General features: G+C 42.2%; 1 protein-coding gene across 13 annotated transcripts in view; it reads right to left on the bottom strand.

Moving 5' to 3' along the window:
- The window catches only part of tacc2 (transforming, acidic coiled-coil containing protein 2), an 82,978-nt gene that overhangs the window by 63,584 nt on the left and 1,604 nt on the right, over positions 1 to 17,790 (bottom strand). For 10 of the 13 annotated variants that reach the window (XM_036128646.1, XM_036128651.1, XM_021314692.2 and 7 more), the window contains exon 2: positions 1,579 to 1,817. In XM_036128646.1, the coding sequence (XP_035984539.1) occupies positions 1,579 to 1,817 (239 nt within the window). Of the gene's footprint in view, positions 1 to 1,578; positions 1,818 to 9,243; positions 9,313 to 11,316; positions 11,418 to 16,661; positions 16,787 to 17,790 lie in introns of those variants that run through there. The other 3 variants (XM_036128643.1, XM_036128644.1, XM_036128647.1) reach the window with 3 other exon arrangements.

Here is a 17,790-nt window from a genome sequence, read left to right as displayed (position 1 = left end):
TTCTAATTAATGTGGTACTAACTACTACACAGCTAGACCAATTGATAAAGACGTCATATTTATATTAAATACCTAATCAGTCTGATCTGTCAGCAATCTCTCTGAAGGTAAAATTATTTTCATTAAGCGGACAACTGTGAACGCAAAATTTAAAGAAAGCCGCTGCGATACTGACTCTTTATATTGGAACTATAAGATTGTGGAAACATTTGGCCACCTTTAAGATTTTTCACATTTGCTTTTTTTTTGTCATAATTAAATCTTTCAGATTAAATAACATATTGGAAAAACATCACAAGAGTCAATACAAAAAGCTTTTTTTAAAATGATGAATTCATGTATTAAGGGGAAAAGAAACAGTTGAGATCAACCCATCTCTATGAGAAAACAAACTTTTATGAAATAATTAATTAACGGAATAACAACTTTTTTTGAACAGCACATCATGGCCTACTTCTACTCCTACTCCAGACGCATATAATCCCCACAGGACCTGCCTGACAACATGAAGTAGGCTGAAAGAGCAGCATATATTGCCCCCAAACTACAGAAATTAAAGAAAAGAAAATTACATTTATCAATCTGGAAAGGATTACAAAACCGTTTTTTTTAGGTTTTAGGACTCCAGCCAACCACAGTGTGAAACATCCACACATGGGGAAAGCATTAAACACAGTTAAACCTACCCAAAAGAGGCCGGCCTACCAAAATTACACCAAGAGTAAACACTGCAAACAACACATCCATCCATCTAAAGCCCTTCAAGACACATTTGCTTCAGTTTAGGTACGTGAATGACAAAAAAAAAATCCCAAAACCTAAATGACCGTCAGGGATGCGTCCAGTGAAAGCCAGGATTCAGAACTGACTGAATTGCTGTGGCACAACCTTAAACCTCTCCTTTACGCTAGATAACCTTCCAGCGAAGCGGAGTTAAAACGATTTTCCAAAGAAGAGTGGGTGAAATTCCTCAAAAGTGAAGCTAGACACGCTGCCGGTCATCACCAATCATTAATTGGCAGCTGTTGCCTCCAAGGGTGTCACAACCGGTTATGACATCGTTACACAGGAGCTGAACTGTTTGAAAAGCCTTTTTCCCCCCTCACTAAATAAATTAAGCATTTAAAAACTGCATTCGTTCTAGATGTTTTCCACAGCCTGAAGAGATCTGAGGAACTGCGGCTATAATTCTTTTGCACACAAAGAAGTTATTGTGCGTAAAATGAAGCTCACACTGCAAAAAGGGTTAAAAAACAACATTTTCTTGAAATTAGTGTATTTGTCCTCGATTTGAGCAGGTAAATAAGATGATCTGCCAATGGAAAGAGTATTCTTACCCCTAAAATAAGATAATTCAATACATTGCACTTGAAATATTTTAAGTGCAAAAATCTTATTTGATTGGCAGATCAGGCTCAAATCAAGGATAAATACAGTCATTTCAGGAAAAGTTTACTTACTTTTAGTTCCTTTTTCCAGTGCAGTGTGATGTATTTATTTGCTGGAGAGCTAAACTACATCCGTAATTTCCTCTGAGGGCGAAGACACAGCTGTGAGCGAGAGCACGTTTCCACATACCCCAGTGAGGACTCCCAGATGTTCAGCTCGCTGCTGAAATCCAAACTGGGCAGCAGGTCGTGAGGAAACTCGAGCTCCTCCTTGTCCTCCTGGTCTGACGCTCCTCCGCCCTCCTCCACTCCAGCGATGACCGGCACCTCCGGGAGAACGGGGCGAGACAGCGGGCCGGCCTGGCAGGCGGGGGCTTCGGCCAGCAGCAGCGCCCGGTTGTCCCTTCCGCTCAGGCTCCCCGCTTCGGCCTGTCGGAACAGCGCAAAGACGACCACGTTAGCGAGCCGCACGCTGAAAGCCACATGCACGGCGCACTGCAGCGTGTGGTTAGACAAGCGTGAGCACGCTGGAGGCAAACCAAAAGAAGCACCCGCAGTTTAACTCCACCCATGGGTTAAAACTATTAGGAAAAAACAGCTGGCACAGCAAAGACGGGGCAGATTACCTGGAGTCTGTCCTGTCGCTAAACATCTATCTGACCTGCTCTTCCTCTGTCGTTACAGGCGTATCGATGCACACTGCAGCCCAAAATCAATTCAATTCAATTCAATTCAATTTATTTATATAGTGCCAAATCATGAAACATGTCATCTCAAGGCACTTTACAAAATCAAGTTCAATCATATTATACAGATTGGGTCATATTATACAGATTGGTCAAAAATGTCCTATATAAGGAAACCAGTTGCATCAAAGTCCCGACAAGCAGCATTCACTCCTGGGGAACCGTAGAGCCACATGGAGAGTCGTCTGCGTTGTACATGGCTTTGCTGCAATCCCTCATACTGAGCAAGCATGAAGCGACAGTGGGAAGAAAAACTCCCCATTAACGGGAAGGAAAACCTCCAGCAGAACCGGGCTCAGTATGAACGGTCATCTGCCTCGACCGACTGGGGTTACAGAAGACAGAGCAGAGACACAACAAGAGAGACAAAAAAGCACAGAAGCACACATTGATCTAGTAATCTGTTCTACATTAAATGGTAATAGCGGGTGATCTGTCTTCTCTGGATGATGTCACAGTTAACAGAACGCCAGACCAGGTGTACCTACTATGAAGAAAAAAGAGAGAGAGCAAAAAGTTAAAAGCTGAAATGATCAGCGTCTGGTGTACCGCCAACAGCCTGTCTGGTAACAGGCCCACAGAGCTTAACTCATCTTAGTGTTTGATACGTATCCAGTGTGTTCAGAGCTGGATAGGTGCGTCACTTTGATTTCAAACGGCATTTATTTGCATAAAACTTCTCATTTGCACACACATACGCAAAAACACAGTTACAGCGTATAGGACAGGCGACGGTATAAAGGGAACTAGCTGGTAAGACAGGGACCGACGGACGGCGTTTAGGCCAATCAAGACTTCCATTACTATCAGCTTCAAGTTCGCTATGTGGACTTTACCTCTGCAGCTTCGCTCATACTGTGCTGCTCTCAGGCCTTAAATTATGACTGATAAACACATTAGCTGAAGTCTGTGACTACAACGGGCTGCAGCTGTTCACCTTAAACACACCTCGTAAAGGAAGCTAAGGCTTGATTCTGTTTTGGATGGGCTCCAAAAAGAATTTACCAGGCGAGCAGCTGAGTTAACGAACGACACAACCAGTCTTTCCAGATGGCGTGAAGCATTATCAGACAGTGGGGGTAATCACTGCAGATAAGTAAATTAGGAATGATTATGTGCTTTTTGTTTAGTAAACTTTTAAAAGCTTTTGGTTCGGGGGTTTGTCTGAATGGCTGCTAGTCTGGTTGGGAAACAGTCCAACACACACACAGACACACACACACACACACACACACACACACAACACCTGCCAGCGGCATCATGTTGCAGCAACGCCGCCCTCATAGCACCAAACACTCAACCGTCAAGTCATAATTCAGGTGAATTTCTCTCTCTCTCCTGTAATGGAAAGTTTCCTTTCATTTCAAGGATTTATTTATTTTTCTCTCCACACAGTGGCGTCCAGGTGCAGGAGCATAATGAAGTGGGTTTGTGTAGGCACATGCACAAATGTACAGAACTTAAAATAACTCTTTGTACGACAGCAGTGTTATGACCTGTTTCTCACAGCTTTAACTTTTCCACATCTTGTCACACTAAAAACTCTAACAACATGTTTTAGTGGCTCTTTCTGTGATTCGTCGACAGAACGGAAAGCATAGTTGTGTAGTGGAAAAGAAATGATACGTGTTTTTTATATATATATATATATTTCTAACAGGTTTGCCCTCTGATCTTCCCAAAAAATCTCAGACAGACAAGATGACATAGATTGTCAGTAAACATTAATGTTAGGTGTTTTAGCCCACATATTCTCAGGTCTAGACTTTGACTAGGCCACTCTAAGGTAAACATGCTTGGATCTAACAATTTCCATTGTTGCTCTGGGTGTATGTTTGGAGTCGTCATCCATCTGAAAGATACATCTGGAGCCTTTAACAGATTTTATTCCGATATTAACACAAACTTAGCTCCATGTCTCCTCCAATCAACTCTGATCAGCTGCTGCCTCTATTAAAGCAACAAATCACCACAGCCTGATGCAACCGGTACCGAGTTTCACTGTGGGAAGGTGTGTCAAAATTTAAGGGCCCATAATATGCAAAATCCACTTTTTTTTAGCACTTAAATACATTTTGCTGTGTACTTGGAGTCTCTAGGCGTGCATTTAATTTTAATATAGTCTGTCCAGGTACTGCATAGATGTCTTTATATACTGTTTGGGTCATACATTTTAGCCATTCAGTTTTCTTTATTGTCTGTTATGTTTTTTTAACAATTACGTCTTAGTATTTGCTGCAGAACTGCTAAACAATGTCATTGGTTTCCGTCGATCCGCTATTTTTATGTTTTTTGCTGCGATTTTGTCGTCCAAACTGAAAGGTGCTGACGCGACAAGTGATTTTGTGACAAAAATCTGGATGTTGGGTGCACTAACACACACAATTCATTAAACCGTCCCCCAGCATACTACAAAAATGGCCGAACGGGGTGGAGTGGACGCTCTGTGACCTGGAAGGGGGCTTTTAAAAACATGACATGTCACCTTTAAATTACAAACACATGAACTCTTTTCACTAATGTGGTGACTTCTTAAGGAAATTGGTAGCAATGGATTTTATTCAGACCCTTTTTATTTAAGGGGAGGGAATTCAAATGCAAGTCACACTTTTCAGATTATAATTTATTTATAGAAAAAAAAACAATTGTAATCCATTTATCACATTCCTTCTTCACAAATATACACTACTTGGTATTAGGGAAAAGTCCCATTAGTATGCATTGAAAATTCTGGGTGTAACGGGGAAAATGTGTATATAAAACACGTATAAACACGTTTCCAAGAGCGCTGTAGAAAGCACGCCTCCATGTGAAACATACAGAAACGCTTGGGCGCATCACAACCGAATGTTTGCATATTTCACTGGTTTACGAACTTAAAATAGGGGCTGAAATCAGGTTAACAAATAAAGTTAAAGCGAGATGTTAATGTCACAGAGAGACCTTGCTATGTTTGACATGCTCAGAATAGGAGAATATATATTAACCTTTTTCCACACATGAAAATGAAAACTCCCCTATAAATTTATTATCTAGGTGTTTTAGTTTAGGCTGTCTCTGCGGCGCTCCTCTTCACAAGGACAAAACCCAAAAGAGCATAAAACATGAACAAATACAGAGAATAAAAGGAGTCAAATCAAAAGTGTCACAATGCATGCCTGTGATCTCACTGCTAGTTCTATTTTCTGTATCCTCGTTGCATAATCAGATTAATAAAAGACACTATTCAGCACCTGCGCATAGCCATTATAAGCCTGTGTGAGGAGGACCTGCACCCGCTTCAAAGAGTTTACAGCCAACAATGATCCACCATCCTACTGGTCCTTTAAAGGTCAACAGATGGGTCAGTGAGGTGGAAAACCACAGTCCATGGTTCACATGGCTGCCGGCACTAATCAGCCGCCAGCAAAACAAAACAGAAAGCAGGCTGGAGTTGCCTGGAAACCTTCGCCCGTGGTACGTCAACGTTAATCCAGCATGTCATGTGCTCAGGGGAACTTCAATGGAACCACACATGACTCCTGTTAAGAGGAGAAAAAGAGGAGTTTTCCTCCTGTCCCAGGAGCGTGAGTGCTGCACTTACCCAGCAGTGCGCCTGGCTGTGCTGAAGGTGACTCTGCTGTGCAGCTCCTCTGCTACCCCTCTGTCACGCTCGGTGTGCAGGCAGCCTCTGCAGGACTCTGTGTTTTGATGGGGGTCAGACGGCGGCACTGGAACATGCTGCAACACATGCTGCTGACGCTCCCTCTTCTCTCCTGCACTGACTCAGCTAAGTTCCTCCTCCTCCTCCTCCTCCTCAGCTGCTGCCGCTCCCCGGTTAAATTTCCATAACCCTCCTCTGTGTCTTGCAGAGTGTGTGTGAAGAGTAGAAACGCTACTCTAGACCGCACTGACAGACACGGAGCTCCTCGTTGCTGAGATGGTAACTGACTTTGAATGCTGACTCTTCTCCTCCCCCCCGTCGACTGTAAACTCTCTTCCCCTCCTGCTCTCTGTCGCTCTTTCCGTTCCCTCCTCCAACTACTGTCCCTCTTCCTTTCTCCTATCTTTCTAAAACAAAAGCTGCCCCCAGGCTTCCCTCTTTCATGCTCTTCCTATTGTATCCCCAGTGCCTTTGCAGGTGAATGCTGGGAATGAGGCCAAAGGTTGGACACAAAGTAAATCCCTTAAAGGGGACCAGAATGCCCTCTAGAGCCGCGGTTCTCCTACTGCGGTACAACTAAACAACCAAAAGGATGAGTTATTCCGGCACGGTCATCTTTGATCGATCAGAAACTTCTCAAAAGGGATGTAAATAGGAAATAATTTGGAGAACTTCAAGTAGGTCTCCTACTAAGCTAAAGTAGACCGAGAACCAGTGTTGTAGGACTCGAGTCCGAGACTCGAACTCGAGTCCGAGTCATTAGCTAAATTTAGAGACTCGTGACTTGACTTGGACTTGAGCACTGATGACTCGAACTTGGACTCGGACTCCTACATTCAGATCATTCTGACTCGGAAATTGAGAAAAAGACTCTTTTTTATATCATCAGGCTATAATTTTAATATGTCATTAGAATATTATTTGTTGTATGATTTTAATATCTACATTATTAGTGCAATGTGGTGGAGTGTGGATTTTTTTTTCTTGTTTAAAAACATGTAGGCTATGCTAACTTTAGTGCGGAACTTGGACTCGACTTGATCAATAAGGACTCGACTCGGACTTGACTCAGATTTTTTTTTAATGACTTGGACTTGACTCGGACTTGAACACTGGAGACTCGAACCTGGACTCGGACTCGAGGCATAGTGACTTGACTACAACACTGCCGAGAAAAAGTGGTGGTGGCTCCCAGTAGACGGCCAATTCATTTTTTTCCACACTTAGAGAACATGCCAATTTAGCTCTTTGGAAATATTTCTGGTCATTAAAAAGGGAAACAGTTAAGGTGTGGACACTAAAGGATTGCCATCTTTAACATTTATTAAGATAACACTGTTTTAAAGCTACTGGCGACCAGTCCAGGGTGTACCTCACATCTCAGCCAATGACCAATGGAGGACAGCAGCCTCCCCGTGACTCTGCACAGATAAGCAGGCATGGAAGGATGGATGTGTCCTGGCTAGTCAGAAGAAGCTATGGCACTTATTTAAAAAGTAAATTCAATCAAAATCCTCTACTGTCAGAAGTTGAACCAGGGGCAAACATCCAACTCCAGCTACAAGTATAAACAGGACCAGTGGCAGTTCTATATGCCGGCAGGATTCTGCTAAAAGGGCACACACGCAATAAATACTTTTATTTCATACAGACGCTCGTAAACTACTCCTCACACGCATTTTTAACGACCAAATTTACCAGGGTGGGGCCAGAGCTTTTTCATGGGGGCAAAGAATAAAATATATTAAAACCAGGAAAAATAGGGCAAAATGTAATCATGTAATACATAGATTACATGATTACAGAGCCAATGATCCACTGTGGGCATACCTCTGAAAACTGTGATCCTGTCTCAGTGCTGCCGAAGCTAAAAGTGAAACACATTCATTTAAAAATTGTTAAAATAAAAATGGAAAGATAAAAAAATAAATGGGCCCAAGGGACCAACCAGTTATGGTTTCTGCTCCAGTATATAACATAAGAAGTTGATTCAGTATTATTTATTTAGTACAGGGGCCTAAACAGGGGCCCTGACCGGTTTTACAGCGGCACTGGCCCCCGTTGGGCCCTGTCTACAACCGCCCATTAATAGGTCTTAATATATACGGTGCATAAAAGGCTAACTACTATTAGCAACACATGCTAGCAACAGGGGCGGTTCTAGACATGGGCCAACAGGGACCAGTGCCGCTGTAAAACTGGTCAGGGCCCCTGTTATGGCCCCTGTACTAAAGACATGATTTTAAATACATTTCTTACAATGGTGTATGCTGACACAGATATTGTAACTGATTGGTCACTTGGTATTTTTTTACATTTACAGTTTTACTCTAACAATAATTTAAAAATTAAGCTGTTTCAAGTTTAGCTCCAACCGTATTGAGATAGGATCAGGGGTCTACCACCTGCAGTTCCAGCGCCACAGTTGGCTCTTTGGCCCCCTAAATATATTAAACGATGAAATGTTGTCCTGTTGTGTGGAACAAATGCTTTGTAGTGAAGCACCAAGAAATCTGCAGGCCGATTTTCCCCCTTGATTGGTCCTGATGGGGGACCATCCAGTCTGAGAAATCTGATATTTTTTCCCCGATCAGTGAACACACCATAGGACGCACTAACACCCTAATGCTTGGGAGTTGCTAGTGTGTCGAGGAAGGAAGCCTGAAGTTAGCCAGTTTCAGTATCAGTGAGGTTTTTGAAAGTTAAGTCAGACTAAACTTGGAGATGTAAAAAGCTTTTTGAAAGAAGACTGTGTAGTTTTTGTTTTTTGTTTGTTTTTGTCATGTCATTAAATGTCTGCAGTCCATTCAGGCATCATGCAGGCAGCAAGGGAGAACAAGATTTCCAGCAAATAACAGGAACGCTGAATGGTGTAAAGGCACTAGGTAACCTATCTGTTATTTATTTTTCTGACTTGTTACTTGGAAATTTAATCTTCTGTGCAAAAATAGATTACACGTTAGTCTGCATCGTTCAACCAATCAAGCGCAGCCAACGGCTCTTTTCTTTGTTTTTAACGATTTGCACAGCAACTTGACCAATTAAATTTTTGTTGTAGTACTCTTAAAATCTCCGTCAAGACATAATATTTACTGCAGTGGTAGTGCTAAGGAAAGATTAATGAAATACCATTCTAAAGTTTTTTCAGTGCATTATTCAGGTTTAAATTAGGTAAATAAATAAATGTTGTGACTATTTGAAATTTCAGATCAAATACAATACAGAAAAAACGTCTAATTGCTTGCTGCACATTAAACCAAACCACCTGCTTGCAACAATTTTGAATGAATGCACAAATTACTTGCCACAGCCCATCACACAATCACACAAATTATCTTTCGAAGTATCAAACTGGCACCGCAAAACCCTGCAGCGTCGCTAGCGGACTGTCCACAGCAGAAATCACTCAAAACCACTTCATTTCACAAGCGGCTTTCACACCGACACGCATTCAGAGATGGTGTACCTGCAGGGTTTCAGTTTCCTTCTCCTTAGGTGGAAACAGAACCACATTTTCTGGGGCGCCCTCTTCTGGCTGTAATGGGGAATGAGACAGTTCACCAAAAGGTTTTGAGGGGAGAAGCAGCTTAAATGTGCAACCAATAGAATAGCTGGAGATTTCCTAGATAAAAACATATATATATATATATATATATATATATATATATATATATATATATATATATATATATATATATATATATATATATATATATATATATATATATATATATTAATCTATGGTACCATTACCAATGAGCTATCTTTATTGGTGTTTTAAAAATGGCACAATTATTTGCAAGTTAAATATAAACACAAGACATGGATACAGAGCAACAACTACTGCAAAAAAAAATTTTGGTTTAGCACATTAGTTTTTGACAACATTTGCACAAAAGTGCTGGTGGTCTCTTGTGCTCTGAAGTCAGAACCTGGACCAGGTAATGACATTAAACCCAGAGTGAGTTCCAGTAATTACACTTAAAAACCTGCTAACTGTGATACTTGCAAGACCCGCTAGTAATAGGGAATTTATCAGCATTTGGGGCATTTAAACACTGGTTACACGTTCACTAAAGGAAGTTGTAAAGTAATCTGTGTTAAATGTATTTATAAAAAATAAAAAAATTGAAGGTACAAAAAAAGGTATAAGGTTTTATTTGCAAGGTAGCCATACTGGATATTAAGGCTGGGGTTTAGAGGAAACCTCAAGGCTTAGCCACTCAGAATCTCAATGTTTGAAACTTCAAATTTGGACTAAAATTTAAATGCATCCTTCAACCAACCATGCAGGGCTAAATATTTTGTTTTCTTATTATTTTCTTTCTTTGGGGGGGTGGGTTGTTGTTTTTTATGACATAACCCTATAAACTAATAATTATTTTTTACTGTACTGTTTTAAAAGGACTAAATGTTTAAAATGTCTCTCACGTCAAGTGCCTAAACATACGGTTTCAAATACGAGTATCAAAAGAGTGAACACTTAAAACAATTTTGACATATTCCTTTTTTTGTCTACACACAAAGGTGGAAAAGAAGCTGCAGTTTCATAAACAGAAGTAAGAGGTTTGAATTCAGTGGTAAATTAAGAAAGGACAAGAATATCTTTCATATAACTCAAAGAACAGGCGCTTAAAAAAGTGCATTAAAGTAACTTGCTGTTGGTTGATGCACTATTTGATGCTAATTTTAGGGAGTTCTTACTTTAGGTGCCTTAATGAGTGGGGAAAATAGATCGGATTATTCAGAATTGTGATCACCAGTCAGAGCCGCTCAAGGGAAAATCAGGTGTGGTGGGTCTCTGATCATGGGTTTGTTGTTTTGTCTAATAACACCTGAATTCCTCAGCCAGAGCTGCAAATCAAACAAGAACTGAATGCAAAGTTAATGGAAACAGCAATCCATGAACACACAAACTAACGAAAAATGTATTTTTAGACCTAGTTTGTGTGAATCTTCATGTATTTAGGACTTTTTAAAACTTATAAAAGGTAAATTTATTTATGAATTTTAAAGACCACGGGATAAGAGTTTATACCCAATCTTGCCTGGTCTGTGTGGGTTCTGGACCCTTGATTATAAGCTGTTCATGAGACAAATGGTTATTTTAATCCTATTAGATTAATCCACAATTCCACGCCCAAAGTCTTCCAGTCACATGTGCAAATTACCATTTTTGCTATGGAGCTTTTTTTTTTTTTATAAAGTGCAAAAATGCTGCATGAGAACTCAATGTACAGATTTGTGGCAGCCAGCTAGCCAAAACAGGAGAAACAGATTTTACAGGCAACTAAGCAGCAAAGAGTGTGTAAAAGGAACATAAAAGGAGTCTCGATCAGTACGACACAAACTCTAACTCATTTTCTCAGCCGATTCGGAAAATAAATGACTTTTATGTTAATTCTCATCGGAAAAGCAGACATCAAAATGTTAGTGATCACAAACCTACGTGCTAAGCTTTGTTAGTCCTCTGTGCTCAGAATAGTTTGAGAAATGTAAAGCAGCACAGAGGAGGAGCAAGCAGCAATCTTGCCCTTACCAATGCCTCAGTTGTGCTGCTCTCGTTCCCCATGGCTCAGCCAGGTGCCGGGCCACAACTGCCCAGACCAACGGCCTCTCACATCAGCCGGCTGAAAGACACTATGGACAGAGAGACCGTCAGCAAGCGACCGTTCTGGTGCTGAACACAGAGACAGAAGAAAACAGGGCATCTGTGGGCCCCCTCGACGGTTAGAGATTTATGCTCTCGCCGGATTAGGGACCCTTCGGTATGAGCTTGAACGGGCGCAGGGCGAGAAGGAATGGGGAATATGCGTGTTGTTTGAGAGATTAACAGACCGATGCCAAGGCCTACTACCTGCAGGGCCAAAGTGCAGCTTTGTGTCTGCCGGTGTGATTTTACGAAGTAGGAAAACGGCAACAAAATCGATAGAAAAATCAGGGAATATTCCTGGTGTGGTAAGAATAAAAAAACATTAAAGGTGCAAGTGCTGGTGCAAGGTGCTACAGTATAGCTCAGAGGGAGAGTGCAGGCTTTGCATGCCAGAGGTCGTGGGATCGAAACCAGGCATGGGAGACTAAGAGTTTATGGGGAGTGGTGGCCGAGTGGTTAGAGCAGTGCGCTTGCACTCAGAGAAGAATGCGAGTACCCGGTTCGATCCCCGGTCCCGACACTCTGGGTCCCTGAGCAAGACCCTTAACCCCTGATTGCTCCCCAGGCGCCGCACAGTGGCAGGCAGCCCACTGCTCCCCAAGGGGATGGGTTAAGATGCAGAAGTGAATTTCTCCATTGTGAGATCAATAAAGTTCAATTATTATTATTATTATTATTATTATTAAGTCTGAATCCTAAAATCAGATCATCCTGGTGTAAATCTAGATGGATATTTGACCTCTCTTATTACCTAAAATATTAGGGCTCATTTAAAATGCTTGGTTTCCTGTCATTTTAATAACTAATGTGCATTTACTATTTAATACCCTGTGCAATAACCTGTGCAATAATCCTGCTAAATAAGAGACTTCAGCAACCTCACTGTTGTTCTTTACCTGGTACAACACAACGCCAAATCCATATGTATATAAGTCACCTAAATGTACATAAGTCATCTTAAATCTCTGCTTTATTTCTTGTTTTTTTTTCTCTCGATCCACAGTATATACTGTATGTGGATGCACTGTATATACCTCATATTTCCTCCTTTTGGCACCTTCTTTTGATTATTGAGCCGATGTGACAAGTGAATTTCTCCACTGTGAGATCAATAAAGTAGGCCTATATCTTATCTTATTTACTTTATTATTTTTTCAATAAAACTGTGTTCAGGGCTCTGGGGAGGCAATTCAGGAAGTTTATTATTAGCTTCCAAAACCAGGTTTTGTGTGTTCAAGATCGTTTTCCTGTTGGAACACCCAGTTATGCCCAAGTATCGACCATCTTACCCAAAATGCCACCAATACTCAAGCCAGTCATAAACTGAAAGATGCTGGAAGACCAGATCAATTGTTCAACCCAGCTCTAAAATCTACAGGTTTGACTGAAATGTGCAGCTGCCTTTGTGGACCACCCAGATATCTTCAAGAGGTTTGTGGTCAAGAAAGTCACAGATTAATCTATTTGACTCCAATGATAAACAAATACTTTCTGGCGGAGATGAGACCGGAAAAGGGCAGAGTGCCTTCTCCGGGTTGGGGAGGATGTGCTGCCCCTAGTGGAGGAGTTCAAGTATCTTGGGGTCTTGTTCACGAATGAGGGGAGGATGGAGCGGGAGATCGACAGGCGGATTGGTGCAGCGTCTGCTGTGAAGCGGGCGCTGTACCGATCCGTTGTGGTGAAGAGAGAGCTGAGCCAAAAGGCGAAGCTCTTGATTTACCGGTCGATCTACGTTCCTACCCTCATCTATGGTCATGAGCTTTGGGTCGTGACCGAAAGAACGAGATCCCGGATACAAGCGGCTGAAATGAGTTTTCTCCGTAGTGTGTCTGGGCTCTCCCTTAGAGATAGGGTGAGGAGCTCAGTCATCCAGGAGGACTCAGAGTAGAGCCACTGCTCCTCCACGTCGAGAGGAGCCAGTTCAGGTGGCTCGAGCATCTGGTTAGGATGCCTCCTGGACGCCTCCCTGGAGAGGTGTTCCGGGCACGTCCCACCAGGAGGAGGCCCAGGGGAAGACCCAGGACACGCTGGAGGGACTATGTCTCCCGGCTGGCCTGGGAACGCCTTGGGATACCCCCGGAGGAGCTGGCCCAAGTGGCTGGGGAGAGGGACGTCTGGGCCTCCCTACTGAAGCTGCTACCCCCACGACCCGACCCCGGATAAGCGGAAGACGATGGATGGATGGATGGATGGATGGATGGATGGATGGATGGATGGATGGATGGATGGATGGATGGATGGATGGAGTTGAGCTTTGATATCTAACATTGCACCAACAGTCAGGCACGGTGGTGGCAGCAGCATGCTATGGGCTTGTTTTGCTGCCAGTGGTTAAGAAGCTCTGTACAAAGGTAATGGGATAATCGGGAAAGAGGTTGAAACAAGGGCCAAAGTCGATGCTCCAACAGGACAAAGATGACAGAAGCACATGAAAACTGGTTTAGTAATGGACAGAGAAGCTAACATTAAGTTTCTGGAAGGGCTTCAAACTCAACCCGACAGAAAGTCAGAGGCTGACGCCAGGCGACCAACTATTGAGATCAACATTACGATCTCTGATAGGAGAAGTGGTCGCTATCTAAACAGATTTATGCTAAAAAGGTTGCAGATGGCTTCAAAGGCATGTGGCCTCTCTGTAACTACCTACGGGAGATTTAACCAAAATATTTGCAGAGCTCTGTGTATATACTGTATTTGAGCCCACGTGCAGAATTTGGTCCCTGCAGGAACGGCATCAACCCTGTTCACCCAGTTCTTCTTTTTATAACGTCATTCCAGCCCGGAAGACCCGTTCAACTCCAAAAACCAACCAGATATTCGACTGTGAGCCTGCGCCGGTGCTTGTGATGTGAACGGGGGACTGTGGCACGCTGACACGGTGACTGTGGCTGGACGCGGTAATCCTCACATGGTAAATAACAGATCGGCTCTCAGCAGTGTTGCTGCCGCTGTCTGGGCTGGGAACTCTAATCCAGGATTGGGCGGTGGACCATCTAGATCCTTGTAAGTCAGGTTCTTGTAACCAGACACTGATCTGTTGTTGCACAGCAGCGTTACTAACCCTGTTAATTTTACTCTCTGACATGTCCCTTTTTATTTGCATTCCTCGTATGACTGCAGGGACTGCGTGCCAGCTCGGTGTTCAGCCAGAAAGCGCTGACCCGAATAAGCAAGACTTTATAAATAGCGTTGTCTCGTATTTACTGCTTTATTCCAGCCGTACGCACGATTTGTCATGCACGCTTCCCAGCTGTGACCTCTCTGCAAAGCATTTTCCTCCAACACGTTTGCGACGACCATCCTCTACAACAGGGGTGTCAAACTCATTTTGGTTTAAGGGGCCGCATTCAGCTTAATCTGATCTCAAGAGGGCCACACGAGTAAACTCATTGCAAGATTAAATAGAACTAATAAATGTGGACTTGTTGTTGATTTTTATATTAAGTTAATTTCACTTTTACACAATATATTATGAATAACCTCAGCATTTTTAAGAAAAGTATGTGCAATTTCAACAATACTTTTACTCAGTTAAACATTTACTTGTGCATTATGCATAAGAACTGATCACAGTGATTATACAATGTTGAAAAACATTTATTCACATTTTTTGGAACTTAAAAACACTGTCCTGCATGACAAAATACATCAAACAGATAAAAATTAATAAATGATTTGAATTTTTCCACACCTGAAGCTTAATCTGCTAATTAAAACACAGCGCCCCTCGTGGACAATATATGAACTGCATATTTACTGTATTGAAGTACATGTTTTCAATAATTGTTTTATCATTCTCTTCCTTTTATCTTGTCCACTTGTGAAAGTCAAATCTGATGAGCTCTTTGTGGCATCTTATTGCCACATTGCCAGACAGGACACTGAAAAAAAATTAAATAAATAAATAAATAAAAAAAAAAAAAACATTTTTTATAATGATAATGCATTTAGCCACAGGGCCTGACTAAATTGTTCGGCGGGCCGTATGTTTGACACTCCTGCTCTACGAGAAGGATCTCGCCCTTTCCTCACATCCTGATTCCCACTTGTTCAGCGGTGTGGCAGCTCTCGTGGGCCCTGCCTGCTCCGGGCTGCTATTTGTGTGAATGGGGTGTAATTTCAGCACCAACTTGCGCGCACTTTAGCCGGCGGCAGCGTTTCAAGGCTTTTTTGGCAGCACAGAGAGCACACTGGGGGTAAAATCATATGATTCAACCGCTGCCAGGTCACTTCCTCACCTTATCGCTGCCCGCCCGTCATATAACATGAGCATGTGAGCGGGTTTACCGCTTCCTGCCCTGTTTGTGACCTCCGCTAACAAAAAAAAAAAAAACAGAGTCAGATTTCTATTTCCGTTCCTGCTCATACGTCTTTTTATATTGTCACTTTATTTCTAAAGGTGAACAGGTGAGCACAGCAGATTAAAACTATGCCCAGTCTTGTATCTTGTATTATAAACCCGCTAATACATATATAATCCTTTTCCTGTATAATATACAGGAATGTCCAGAATGTACATTCCTGTATATTCTGTATAATCTGTGCATATTGCTCACATATTTATGTTTACACTGCAAAAACGGAACTAAAATTAAGTGAATTATTCTTGAAATGAGTGCATTTTTTCTTGATTTGAGCAGGTAAATAAGATTATTTGCCAATGGAATAAGAGTTTTGCACTTAAAGTAGGAACAATTCATCTCCATCATCTTATTTCAAGTGCAGAATATCTAAATATCTTATTTTAGGTGTAGAACTACTAATCCCATGGGCAAATGGTCTTATTTACCTGCTCAAATCAATGAAAAATAGACTAATTTCTAGAAAATGTTACTTACTTTTAGTTCCCTTTTTGCAGTGTATACACAACATTTTACAGTCACCTACTATTACTTTTTACTTATACATACACTTATAAATAATATTTATATCCTGAATACCACTTCTGGATAGACGCAGACCACATTTGGTTGCTTTGTACTTGTGACAGTGCAATGACAATAAAGTTGAATTCTATTCTATTCTATTTTAAAGACGACTGAGGCAAAATGTATTATAATCCATGCATTTGTCAAATCGACAGATAAAAATCAAGCTGCAACGCAGTCTTTCCCCGTCTCTCGCCTTCTCTTTCGATTGTCTTACAAAATAAATAAATAAAAATAAGGATAAAGCAGACAGTTGAATCAAAAATGCACGTAGACGCAACTCGCCAGCTGCAAACTACTCACCGCTGCAAACAACGAGACGGCTTCCAACGTTGGGGGTTTGACAAAGACCCTCCGGTGTGTGTTTACTGTCAAACTAACGTTTCTGTCCCGTCTCCCGAGGAGCCCCGGTTTCTCTGTTGCTATTTTAGCCCCGGACGCAGGGAAGGAGCAGGCGTACGGGGAGGGGAGGGGAGGGAGCGACGGGAGGGGAGGGGAGCAAACTGGAGCTGGAGTAGCCATGTCTGCTGAGGGAGGCGGTAGGTGGACGAATTGTAAACAAACACTAACAGCAGGGCGGAGAGTGAGGTGTAAGACATCCGAGCTCTCACAGGGGGCTCATACAGAGGGATTTGTACATGTTGAGCTTTTTCCTGTTACAACCCTGTGATGGCAAAGGAAAACAATACATGGTTCTGTCTTTGGGGCTGCACAGTGGTGCAGTGGGTCTTTCTGCATGGAGTTTGCATGTTCTCCGGCTTCCTCCCACAGTCCAAAAAACATGACTGTTAGGTTAATTGGTTAATGGTTGTTTGTCCTTTCTGTCTCTGTGTCGCCCTGCGACAGACTGGCGACCTGTCCAGGGTGAACCCCGCCTCTCGTTCATTGAATGCTGGACCCCACATGGGACAAGCGTGACGGAAAATGGATGGATGGTTCTGTCTTTAAAAGACAAAAGATATCTGATTGGCTGGGTTTTGGATTTAGGTTCTGGACTACGGCTTTTCTATTCTGACACATGAATATGCATTTGACCTTTTGACCAAAACCCTTCCCCTGTAGCTCTGGCCTTATGGATTGTTGCCCTCCTGGAAGCTGAGCATCTTTCTCTTTCTTTTTCAACCTAACGGATTTTCTTTTGAGATTGCCCTGCGTTTAACCTCAAGCATATTGCCCTCTAATTTGACTACCTTCCTGTCTCTGCTTGAGAAAATCATAAAGAGCACGACGCTGCTTCTATGTATCAGTGTGATGTGCAGTTAGTTTTGCCCCCCTCCCCTACATGGACCGTGGCAAATGAAAGTTTTCATGGGTTTCTTCTTGCCGCTTTTCGATGAGCGTCAGACCTGTTGAGTGTGCCACTAATGGGGTTTGATTTTATTTATTTTTTTAGGTGACTCCTGAGGCAACTGTTTACACCCGAATTAGATTT

Source organism: Fundulus heteroclitus, unplaced genomic scaffold (genome assembly GCF_011125445.2).
Source record: "Fundulus heteroclitus isolate FHET01 unplaced genomic scaffold, MU-UCD_Fhet_4.1 scaffold_106, whole genome shotgun sequence".
NCBI lineage: Eukaryota > Metazoa > Chordata > Actinopteri > Cyprinodontiformes > Fundulidae > Fundulus > Fundulus heteroclitus.
The sequence above is the reverse complement of the archived record's forward strand: the minus strand, read 5'-3'. Positions and strand labels throughout refer to the sequence as shown.